The sequence below is a fragment of the Chlamydotis macqueenii genome, chromosome 1, assembly GCF_036417535.1.
Source record: "Chlamydotis macqueenii isolate bChlMac1 chromosome 1, bChlMac1.mat, whole genome shotgun sequence".
Lineage (NCBI taxonomy): Eukaryota > Metazoa > Chordata > Aves > Otidiformes > Otididae > Chlamydotis > Chlamydotis macqueenii.
In genome coordinates this window covers 127,036,568-127,049,404 of record NC_141556.1, presented here as the reverse complement: position 1 = coordinate 127,049,404, position 12,837 = coordinate 127,036,568, and the positions used below count along the sequence as shown (strand labels likewise).

The following is a 12,837-nucleotide window of genomic DNA, read 5'->3' as shown; positions in this document are numbered from 1 at the left end:
AGGCTCTATCTCATCTATCATGCAATATGCCTGCTGACAAGAAAGATGAAATATGAACAGCTAACCTCCAGAATTCTTATACTATTTCACCTTCCCTCCCTTTTCGGCATGATAAAGGCTGACACAATCCTGTGAACATTGCTGTCCACTAAATACAGATTGAAAACCCTCAGATCCACCACTTTCATATGCTTATGGTCCTGAAAACAGTAATAAAAATAAATTATTCGAATTATCTACAATATTTCATAAGTCACCATAATGATAATTTGGTATACATAACAAACTAAGACCACCAGCTGGTGCAATCACACACCAAAGTCTTAGGACCTCTCTCACACAGGCTAAGCCAGTATTTACTCAGGTTGGACTTGTAAAGGAGCTTTGAGGCTGTGCAAGACAGTCTTTTTATTGGTTTATTCCCAAAAGTAAACCATGATAAATTTATATTGAAGATAGCCAAAGTAAAATCCATAGACCAAACGTACTCCAGGGTACTTAACTAGATAGTCTGAGAACAACTGCAGGTTCCAATCTTCTTTGTGTATTGCATCCACTTTAGAAAAAGAGGCGGAACACAATGTACACCAAAATCTGCATTTGCCTGATATCACTGATTATGTGGCATCTAAATTTAGCTTGTAATCTCTGCAGAGCCGGACCTTTGTTTCCTGTTTGCTCTGTAATTACTACAGAAAATTATGGTCTAGCATAAATGAATATATACTGTTCTGACACAGTTTTTAAAATAACTCTGGACATTAGATGTTGCCTATCAAACTCTGGATGAAATGTCAGTGGAGGAGCAATTTGTTCACATTTTGAAAACTCAATTTTTGAACATTTTTTTTTAAATTTCAAACTATTTTAATTTTGACTGATTTGTTGCAACACAGCTAGCATAGCTCTTCTGTTTGTATCATCACAGATAAAAATAAAATAATATGGGTGTTTTTATTGTTTACATGCCTGCTTCCGGTCAAATTTACAATGTTTTGTGCAAGCTACTATTTCTAACACAGTATTACCTTGAAACACCATCCAAAACAGCAAAGACTTAGGTTTTTCATATTAAAACAAAACAGGTAAAAAAAAAACTCTAGTCTACTGAACACATATGGCAGACAAAGTCTGGGAGATAAGATATATTATCCCAACTTACCTAGGTAAAGAATTGAATATATGAAATTAAAAGACTCTTCTGGAATTACAAAGAAAGTCTATAACAGATCTGGAAATTAAATCAAGGTCATCCTCACCTCTGATGATAAAAGAAGTTTGCTCTTACTGTATTTTCATTGATCACTAAAGGTAAAAAAAATAAATTCCATATGCTATCACACAACTGAACTTAGGCATGACGAGTAAGTCAGTGCTTAGTGTTTGGCAGGGGTCTTCCACTAGGAAGAAAAATGAAGAATGGCAAGTATTCCTTGGATGGAATAATATATTTGCAAGGAAGAAATAAAACATCCTGCTTTCTTTGTTGTGGTAGCCTGCTTTACCAGTAGGCTGCCGCTGTCTTTGCAAGCATTCTCTCTCTACTTTCTATAATGCATATGAGCATTTCTCTTTATATCGTGGAATTTTTTGTTACCCTTATCTTGCCACCTCTTTCACTGATTAAAATTACAGATCCAACTAAATTAATCCCTAGTCCAAGTGTTTATATTAGCATTTTGGTGCCAGGTCCTGTTCCAGCTAAATGAAAACATGATTACTCGTTTCCCAACTTCGTCTCCCAGGACCAAGGATTTCCATCACTTTCAAACCAATTTAACTTTTCACTGAAAAAAGTCACCTTGTGTGGGTAGCTATGACAGCACAGCACCTTCATTGCTGATGGCAGCATCCCTCTCGGTCCTCTCAGAGGTGTTTCTGGTGTGCAATGCTGGAAGCACGAGCAGAAAGCAGACAGGCAGAGGACCTACTTGCTGCTGCAAAGCAGCTGGAGGTTTATCAAACTTAAGAATTCAGAGATATCTCGAATGGTTTCTGAGAGGTTGATATGATCAAGTTTAAGAGAAGTTGTTAACATATAGAAATAAAGACTATTATTTGATTTTGTTGTTTTTTTTTTCCCCCCAGGTCTCACAGATTACAACCAGAAAAGTAATGGGACACTTCTTGTAGAAAGCCATGAAAATACCAACAACGCTTCTGAATAGGTCTGGGCAACCACCTCTAAATCCAATATAGTTTTTCTGCATTACCTACACTACAGATGGATCCCTGGTTTGAGCCATGACAGCAATTTTCACAAGACAAGTCCTAGAAAGAAGGGATAAGCAGGAGGGCATAGCCAGAGTGAAAGACAAGTGCAACATGGTGCAAACAGAACAAGGGAAGCAGCAACACAGAAACTGATTACATAAACCAGCATTTTCCACATGGGGGATAAAGAGAATTAAAAATGGGGGAAGTACAAGAAGGCAGATGAAAATACACCTCTAAGAGTTCTCATGATCTTCAGTTAAGAGCCCGTGAGCTCTGCTTGTGCCACACAGGTCACCCAGGAGCCTTGCAGGTGTCTGACCCACTGCGCCAGCTCGGGCAGCACCGGCAGAGCATCCCCAGCTGCCTCCCAGGGGCAGCAGGGCTGACAGGGCCTGCGGGGCCAACAGGGCAGAAGGAGGCCATGAGCTAGCTGCCATGTGTCTGCCGCAGCTGGTTCCAGCCATCTCCAAGATCCACGAGGGCAGCCGGTGCCTGCCAGAGCTCCCTCCAAAGAACGGAGCCAGAGGTGCCTATGCCCAAACGTGTTGCAGACAGGGTGGCAGCAGGCAGGGGCAGCAGCACAGTAGGGGGTTGGTGAGGAAACACAAAAGGGGAGAGCCAAGGAGAAGCACGGCAGGACGTGTTTGGAGAAACAAAATGAAGGAGACACATGGAAGGGGACAGTGTTGGGAACACAGCTGCAGGCACACACTGGGACAGAAGCACTCACAGCATGTCCTGCCATCCCAAACAAACCCCCTCCACCAAGGGCCTAGAGAGCTTTTGTCTCAGAAGTAGCTCAGGTGTCTTCACAATGTCGCATTACATCTTTAAAATGATCTTCACAGATGTAACTATGAAAGATTAGGTTTTCAGTATTTTTGTAGATTAAAATCACGCATAAAATACATAGAAGTACAAACATGAAAATGCAACAAGTATGTGTGACTGTGAAAAACCAATCAAATGGCTTTGGTACACATGGCAGCAGATGTGCAACAGCACAGTTCCTGGCAACTTCTGTACTTCAGGGGTTCAGCGATTTTGATTCAATGGTTTTGATTCCCAAAAGTGCTAACCACTCATTAAACTCTGTCATCTTGCCCAAATCTAAAAACAAGTGCAAAATCCAAATTTCTTTCTAATCAGTTGCTGACATCTATTCTGATAAAAGATATATTCAGGTACGTGGTATCATCAAGTCCAGTAATAAAGAATGTCAACATTGCAGTGTCAACATTCACAAAGACAGCTCCTGCAGAAAGTAAATCCCAGTAAACAATGAACAGAAGATAGCTAAAATCCAGACAAGTTATTATTTAAAAACAAGTAATTTTTTATGCTTGTATAAACTGAACTTTAACATTTAAAAGTGCAATTAAAATAAAATTAAAGTTATTAACTAAAAAGAATAAAACTCTTTATATATAGAGAGAAAACTAGGAAGACAATGAGGGGTTTTTTTTTTGGTAAATGAGATGCTTTTGTTAAAAATGGAGCTGTATAACTCCCTCAAAGAAAAAATAGAATGCATCCAAACCATATGATGTAGTACTTTCAGACTTCAAACATACAAAGTAGTCCCAGCATTTAGGAAGAAAAAGAAACCTCCTCTCTAAAAGAAAAAAAAAAAAAAGAAAAAAAATCCATGATCTTGAGCAACTACACATTCACAGATTTTAAAGTTAGAGAGTAACTTTATTGACTGCCCAAAAATGGACCTCATATAAACACAGTGATGGAATTTCATCAGCAGACAGAGAATTTAAATTGCTTATAAAAAGTCTTTAACTTTGAAAAATAATTCTTGAAGTACAGAATGCTAATACAACTATAAATAATAGACAGTTTTTTCCCCCCGCTCACTTTTGAAGCTTGATCATTTCAGATATTTACATGCAATGGAGATGGGCCACAAGTATGGTATAAGTGGTATAAATATTTTTAATGGCAAATTATTAACACTACTCCTTTCAACAACAACAACAAAAAAATAAATGACTGAGTCTTTCTGGTATCACTCAAAGAGACAAAAAAAAATCCTTTCTGATTATCTGGCCACTACACAAGTCAATGGAACATTCTTCCGCCACTGACAAGATGCAAGTCAAATCTCTTCAGCATTTACTACTTTCAGATTTTAAAGTATTTTATACAAATGTTAATTAACATTTGTAAAATGAGATTGAATCCAATTTTGAAATCCAATGCAATTAAACCCAGATTTTTTTTTTTGCTGTAACATTGTAAATGGGAATTCTCACATTAGATACTCAAACAACTCGGTGCTTGCTTTCTTGAAGAACTGCAAATTCTTGGCAGTTTTAGCCAGTTAAATGTTTAAAAAAATTATATTAACACTTCTCTAATTGTTCGAGATATGAAAGAATTACTTTGTATCCTAAGAAGTGCTCTCAATTTACTTCACATTTGCATACTATTGAATTCTTAAATATTCTTCAGCAGAACATTGTACTAACAACTTCAGAGACAACAGAGTACATGTTGGGACCTGCAGTCTCATCCTGTGTGGCAGTTCCTTACATTCCCTTTACATTTTCCTTATAACACTTTTGCAAGTAAATTTGCTTCTTTCTGAAGTTAGTGAGACACTAGTCTTGTTAAACTGAAGAAAAGAAAGCTCCTTCAAATGGATACATGCATGCAGACTTCTATGAGTGTTAAAGGGTTTTCACAAAGACTTCAGGAACAAAGGCAGGTAGTTACATAAAAGCAGTCTGTTAAAATACAACTCCCCTTGAGCATAAAAGAAGGAAAAGATGCCCCTACGGGCACTACTAATAGGACTTACCGTAGTAGCGGAGCAGACAGAAATACTTGGGGAAAGGAATTGGCTGCTGATAGCCTGTAAACAAGGCTTTCTGTCATTTCATATCTGCTTATGGTTCTGGGCAACACTTGCTTTCACCTAATTGGTGACTAGGTAGCTTGAAGGTTGGGAGCTCTGAATATTTGTATGCTTTGGCCCTTTTACTAAAATCACCTCTATCATCTCAGTCTCCAAACATTTTAAGAACAGCAGAGTAAATTGCAGAATATTAAATAGGCTTGAATTTTCTTAGCACTATAAATTAGAATTTTTTTGGTCAGTATTCTGACTGACTACCTCCATTCGCTCCCTAAATGATAACAAACAGAAGTTAAAAAAAGGAACAAAACAGACTCAAACACCAGCTCTCCCACAATGCCACACCAAATCCTTCCCTAGGCTAAAATGGGAAGTATGTTCTCCTTCTGTCAGGCGATGCTATATCGCAAATCTTTCAAACACTTCATGTACCCATGGTTACATCATTCAATAATGCATAACCTGTTAGTGTGAAGCACCCTGCTATCAAATAATGCTTTCCTTATTCAGGGTAGGGTTCTTTCTTTTTTTCACTTTTCTGGGCCTAGCTGAAATTATTTAAAGGCTTTTTAAAAATTTTTGTTTCCATATGACTCTTTCTGAAAGGTCTCTTCCTGCAGCAGAGCCTCACACTCCTCACTGGACTTTATATTTGCTGTTCACAAGCTCACAATTAGCAGAGAACTCACTTTGTGGTCACGTTTTCCTGATGAGAGCTTTGGTCAACCATTCTTCTCTCCTAGCTTTTTTGGAGAATAGATGACAAAATTTTACAAAGTTATGATTTGTGCAAAATGAAGTGCCTCTATCCAACAAAACAATCCAGGGTGTCTGGATTCTGTTTTCCAACACAGACTAATTTAGGAACATAAAACTCAGGAGAATGTTCCTATCTATTTAGAAGTACCTGGTCTAGAACTAGCAAGGAATGGTCCACCTGAGTTACCACAAAACACAAAGTTTATCTAACTCTCTTCACAGGATTGAGAAGGTAAGTGAGCTCTGAGCAAGCCCCCAGCATTGATATCACTGAATACACGTAACAGCTCTGGGACTACCAAAAAAAAACTGTGCCACTTTTACTCAGGCATATAACCAGAAATGGAGGAAGGTCACCTAGCAGTCTCACAGCCTTTTTGGGAGCACTAGGACACCTGAAGTAGATAATTTAGATCTTGCCCTTTTGTCCACTTAGCCATATGCTTCTAGTATACATAGCCTCAGAAGTGATATATAACTGTAATTCCCCGATCATTCAGACATTGCTGGGGCACGTTAACTTACGTTCTTAAAAGGTAACTCTCCTTAGTGTTCCAAAACAACTTCTTACTCCTTCTTAAAATGTCCTTTAACTGGATTACAAATCCTGTAGCATCAAATCTGTACCAAGGAACTGGTTTCAAATGAGGTACTCTTCTCAGTAACATGCTATCTCTTTCAGAGTTATAGTTTTATCTTGTTATTTGTGTTTCTTTAACAACAAATGTTTTCTCTCTCCTTAATTTCCATGGCATAGAGTTCTCACAAGAAAAACAAGGTTTCAGCTGTAAAGTAGTACATCAGGATGATTAATAAACTTTGCATCTTTATGACATGGGAAAGCTATTACTCAAGTTCTTGAAATATGTCGAATCCATATAATAGAATACGGGGGTTTATTAAATAATTCAGCTTAAAAGTATCAACAAGATAACCGGGCAAATTGTAGACAAGTACAGTTTTCTCTTACACTTTTCTTTTACCGTCTTGGTAACTAGGAGTTTTATTACTGGATGACAAATTCCAGATTGTATGAATTTTTTTTTTTCAAGTGGTAAACACTTTATTTGTATTCAATAGCTCTAAGAGAAAATCACATGGATGGCAGTACAACGGAGATGGCTATTTTATTAAGATGTTGAGAATAACAGTACAACTGTAATTCACTGTGGAGTTTCCACATATTTTGTTGTGAAAGGGATGACAAGTTGATGATTTTGCCATAAAACTGTCAAATACAGCAAACTATTCAATAAAGACATTTTTATGGAGTGGCACAGACACTCAGATTCTTTTCAGATTAGTTCAAGCGTAGCTCTCCTAACAACCAATTATAACATATAGCTTTTCTCTTTTCAAAAAAAAAAAAAAAAATCAAATCAAACCAACCCAAACAAACAAAAAACAAACCACAAAACTGAAATAACTCTTCTGAAGACATCCTCTATAAATTATTCATACATTTATGAACTTGGTTTTAAAAACTGCCAAATAAAAATTCAAAAGGAATCATTTGGTCCCAATGTGCAATTCTTGATCAAAACAGTCTTCATTGAAATGCTTGTATTTATTGCTATTATTTATGTATTTAATGTAATAAAACTTAATTAACTTCTCAAGTGATATTTTGAGAGTTCACTACATTTCACACAATTGCTGAAGAAAGATCTATGTTACTCTGGCTCTTATAATCTTGGAAGGGAGATTCTTTGGTTAGTAAGAGATTATTTCTTCATAGAGTTCTATAAATATTCATTTTCATATCTCCTCTACCATTTACACAGCCAAAAGCCACATTACAAAGTTGAGATGTAAATTACTAGCAAAGTAAAATCGCAGGAAGGTTATTCACCGTTATCTTTTGCATGTGTGTGAACATAGCAGGAGGAAGGCCTCCTATTTAAAGTTTCTTACATGTCCAGGATCTAGAAAGATCTAACATAACCTTTATAATTACTTTGATATTTCTGATTCTAAGACTGTAAATTTGTTTTTATTATCTCTCAGTATATTTCTATATTGACTTGCTACCAGCTTTATGTATGCTATACATAGGAACTGATGAAAAATAAAAGGAATTTTCAAAGCCTAATTACTTTATTATTTTCGAAGTTGCTTGTAAACTCATTCAATATGAAGAAATGACATTTTCATCAGCAATAAAGCTAAGTGTTTTGGTGCCGTGATGGTGGACTAGATGACCTTTAAAGGTCCCTTACAACCCAAACTATTCTATGATTCTATGATTATGTAGAGAAAAACATTATTGAACAGCACACGGTTCTGTTAGAACAGAATGCTTTATGGAGGGCATTAAAAGAGCAGAGAGGTATATTGCTTTTTCCCTACATCTTTTCCTCAATACTAAATATAATTATTATTCTTATGTATTCTTTAATGTATAAGTTGTAAACAAACTATGATTTACATAAAATAACCAGAGATTTGAGTATAACATGTAAATATAACAGAAGCCTTATTTTATAGAGTCAAGTTCTTTTCATGTAGTATAGCTCCTGCAATTTCATACAGGTAATCAAGTAAGGGTGGGGGAAAAAGGTTCAAAGGAAATAATTCAATTGTATGAGCACATCTTTAATTTCTGTTTTTATTTCCTAAAGAAATACTAAACCTATGCAATACTATGACAATTCTGTTGAAAAATACTCTCATGATCATTGACTTTTTTGCAATTCTTCATAGAGATTCTCTAATAAATGTCTTTCAATTTACCTGATTTTGTATAAAATGTTTACCGTGTTTGTTTTTATAAATACTTTCAAAGGCAGTAATGGCTTCTAAATAGAATTCAAAGTTAGACTTTAATGAGCATAATATACATATTTCTGCAAGCAGAATGACTTACATGTTATGAAAGTTAGCACAGAAGCCTGAACCTTCAGGGTTTTAATTCCAGCTGATGGCATGCTGACCCATTCTGTGACCAAGAATGCAGCTATCTTGTACAGTAGCTATGAGTCTTATTTAGTATTTAAAAACTATCTGTTCAGTGATAACAGCCAAATGTTGTGTCGTATTTTTTTTTACTAGCACCTTAATAGCAAAAAGGAATGAACAACATATTCATACAAAATAGCTCATCTTCTCAGCTTTTTACTCCTCAAAGTGTGAGATCCCCTGCTTCAGCCCAAGTAGAGGCAGTGCACTAGAAATAGTCGAGTCTGTCAGCCCCTATGTGACAGACCACCGCAGCACAGCCCTGCACTACCTCTCCTTCATGATGGGATCCAAGGTGGTGGCCACCCAACAGTGTGACATGACAGCAGGCTGCATGTGAACGTGGTACACAGCTGCTGCAGAGGAGCATGAATGGCACAGCGCTGATGCTCAGGTCATGAAACTGGATAGATTTGAATCAGTACTCACAACTGCTACGACATAACCATGGTAACCTATTTGAATTGATGAAGAGGGAAAAGAACACAGGAAATGGGGAACAGTCTGCCAATGAGGTAGTCGGGGAGGACTTGCAGCAGGAGTCTGGTGCAAGATGCAAGTATGATGGAGGAGATGCTGTCTAAGGCTGTGGGAAATGTATAGGCCTTAGCTGGTGGAGAAGGCTCTCTGGTCCAGGGTTCAGCTCTGGCTGTGATCAAGATGCCCGGGGATGGACTTGGGTCCATCTGCACTGGGTGCAGAAGGCTGGGCTTAGTGTGTGCTGGACTGCAAGGCAAAACAACGGCACTAGGTGGGAGCACTGTACAGCACAGCAGGCTTCAGAGGAGCTGCGTTACAGAGCACATAGTTAGAGAGCACCCCAGCTGTGCTGAGGATAAGGAGAGACTTCCTATGTTCAGGACAGCATAGCACTGTGAAGGGGTGGGAGGGCTGAACTACTCCCACGGTAGTTGAAGCAAGAACAAGTGGATCCTGTCTGTACAGGTATTTACTGGGCCTAATTTAAACCAAACAGAGCAATCTCCATCTTCTTCATAGAGCATACAGGGGGAAAAAAAAATCATACAATTAAAAATATAAAAGTTGCTATTCATCTTTTAAACAAGTATTTTAGGTGACAGTATGTCACATTTGACATATATTCAGAAAAAAATTTATGTGTCACACTGTAAAGTCCTAGCACTTATTTTCACCTAGAAACATCATAATCAAAATTCAAAAGTAATAAATACCTCTTGAATAGTGTTTAGCACTACTTGCAATTATACAAATACAAACCAACATGAAAAAAATTTCATGAATCTAGCTTGATGCCTCAGAAGGCTGGATCAAAAATGGCCCTGATCATCCTTAATCTCCTTCCATTGCAGAAATGCAGACCCTGTATATTTCTGACAATAAATATTTTATTTACTTTAAAATTATTTCATTAGCAACAACAGGATGACATCAGAAGACGCTATGTGCAAGATGTACTTGAAAGACCATAAAGGGACATGACCTACAGTATCTACTGCATCATAAGTTGCACTTTTGCAGTCAAGTATATAGATAGTTTCAACATAAAAAATTAATTGCTAAATCACAGCAAAAATTAATATTGTACAGTTTATGTTCAAAACCAACTAATTATTTTAGGAATTCTTATAGATAAAAAACTAAGAAATCATTATGTAAAATATATTCACCACATTTCTAGCTACAAGTTTTAATATAGTTTGGTTACCATATATTCATTCATGACTTACAGTCTGTTAGCTTGCTTTCCTTTTTTTTTTTTTTTCTCCATATGAGAAAGAAGCATTTAATGTATCTTAGAAGACAATTTCACTTAAAGTGAAGTGCAGCTTTCCAACAGAATAAAATTTACATTTACATACAATTCATATGAGGGCATATAGGAATTATGCTTGCATTTCATAGACTTGTAAAGTCTACAATTCTTACCTTCAGAAGTTGTGTTTCAGAATTAAAAATTAAAGCGTACTAGAAAATACTGATGGGAGTACTGCATATGTTGGCTTTGAATAAGCACTGTAAAGTTAAGTTATATGTACATACTTAATATGAATTCAACTGAGTATGTGATTCTAAAATTAATTTGCATGTCAAACAGGAACAGGTATTTATGTAATATATAAGTGCCATCCATTTCTTCTCAAATTTCAAACAAAACAAATACAGCTTCTCTCTCTCTCTGCAATATGTTTCAAGGCCAGGAAGAGAATAGCAGTTAGATAATGTTTTTTTCATATAAGATATTGTTTAAGTAGTATCTGTATGTGCTACTGATAACAATGCAGTCCAAATATGGATTGTGATTTTGACATATTTGACATATCTGACAGAACAAAAAGAAAGAGATAACGTGTATATACTTTTTTTTTCTTTTTTTTTTTTTTAATTATGGGAGTAGAGTGCTTTAGCTTATGTATACACCTTCACAGTTATCAGTTTCAGAGAACAATCCCTGGTCTCCAGTCCAAGAACAGTTTGCACGCACCTAAAGTGAATTGGCTGTGTCCACATGCAAAGCCTGGGTCTTCTCCAAGCTCTACAGGGGACCTCTAGAACCATAAGAAATTTTTTTCTTTTTTTTTCTTTTAGTTTTTAGTCCTGAGTATTCAAAACAATAACTCAAGATACATAACAATCCACCACAGAGGGCTGCTTTTACAGCATGACCTTAAGAGTGTGTTTCATCCTATAGCAAAGGGCGTAAGACCATGCAAGCATCCAAGAGTGATAAGACTAAGTTTTCTATAGACAACTTCTAAAACTTAACCTACTAATTTTTCCACCTTAGACACAGCTAGTTGGTTAATTCTGGAAAGGGAAATCAGAACTGAAGAACTAATACAGAGAGGTGGTGGATGCCCCATCCCTGGAAACATTCAAGGCCAGGTTGCATGAAGCTCTGAGCAACCTGATCTAGTTGGGGAGGTCCCTGCTCCTTGCAGGGGGGTTGGACTAGATGACCTTTGAAGGTCCCTTCCAACTCTAACCATTCTATGATTCTATGATTCTATGATTAATACAGAGCATCATTAGCCTTCTGCATCAACTAAGGGAAGGTGAAAGAAGAGGCTGTAGCTGTACAACAGGGAATGGAATTGAAAGCTTCTTACAAGCCTACAGCTATATTTGTGATTTCTTCTTCCTCCTTGTTTAAGAATAAATGTATTCATTATCTATATATGACTCTATATTTTCTACAATATGCTTCCACTATGAAGAGGAGCAAAATGAAATTAAGGTGAAAAATTTTGAATATATGATCACTAACTTCCACTTACATTTCTGCTATATTCAGTTTGGAAAATCTGTGTGAGAACTGTCTCCTGATGGAACTCTCCTTCTAATGGCAAATGCATAAATTGAAAAATGCTATGCTTATCAATTATTACAACATTTTCCATATTTGCTGAAACATCATATAATAGCAGAATCACCACTTACTGCGGTCAGTAATTATTGTTCTGGCCTCTTGATTGCTCGTCTTGTTTTTTAGATTTTGTGCTGCAGTTATTAGTTCATCCAGTTGGGGATGTCTTTGCTCCAGATCCTGTAGTATTGCCTAGTTGCACACAAATACAAAAATAAAATGAAGAAAAAAGCATATAGAGCTGTTGAGAACACAATGCATACGGACTTCTTTTGGTGCTAGCTTGATTTAAAGCAAAAAGATTGTTTGCTGTTCCAAATAATATGAAGAATTTGCTCTAGACCTTCCAAATATTGTTGTAATTCTTAACATAAAAATACCAAGTATAACTTGATACAACAATTTTAAAAGAACTTATAAAGTGAAAATGACAATCCTTCATTTTTTAACCCATCAAATTATGCAAGGCTAAGCTATTTTGTTTTATAAAGCTATAGAATGATACTATTCTATTAGATTTCACAGTGTATTTTTAAAAAGATATAGGGGTTTACATTCTTACCAGATTAGACTGAATTTTCCTGCAAACTCATGAAATCTAATTAATAACGTTTGTTTCTTAATATTTTAAGACTGTTTAATTACTATATATTGGTTTAAAGCCAATGTAAGACTGTTAATGTTGCTT

The 12,837-nt window shown here is 36.3% G+C and overlaps 1 protein-coding gene across 11 annotated transcripts in view; it reads right to left on the bottom strand.

Annotated features, from left to right (window-relative positions):
• The window catches only part of DMD (dystrophin), a 1,302,935-nt gene that overhangs the window by 294,633 nt on the left and 995,465 nt on the right, over positions 1-12,837 (bottom strand). For all 11 annotated transcript variants that reach the window (XM_086766697.1, XM_086766715.1, XM_086766672.1 and 8 more), the window contains one exon: positions 12,224-12,341. In XM_086766697.1, the coding sequence (XP_086622823.1) occupies positions 12,224-12,341 (118 nt within the window). The remainder of the gene's footprint in view (positions 1-12,223; positions 12,342-12,837) is intronic.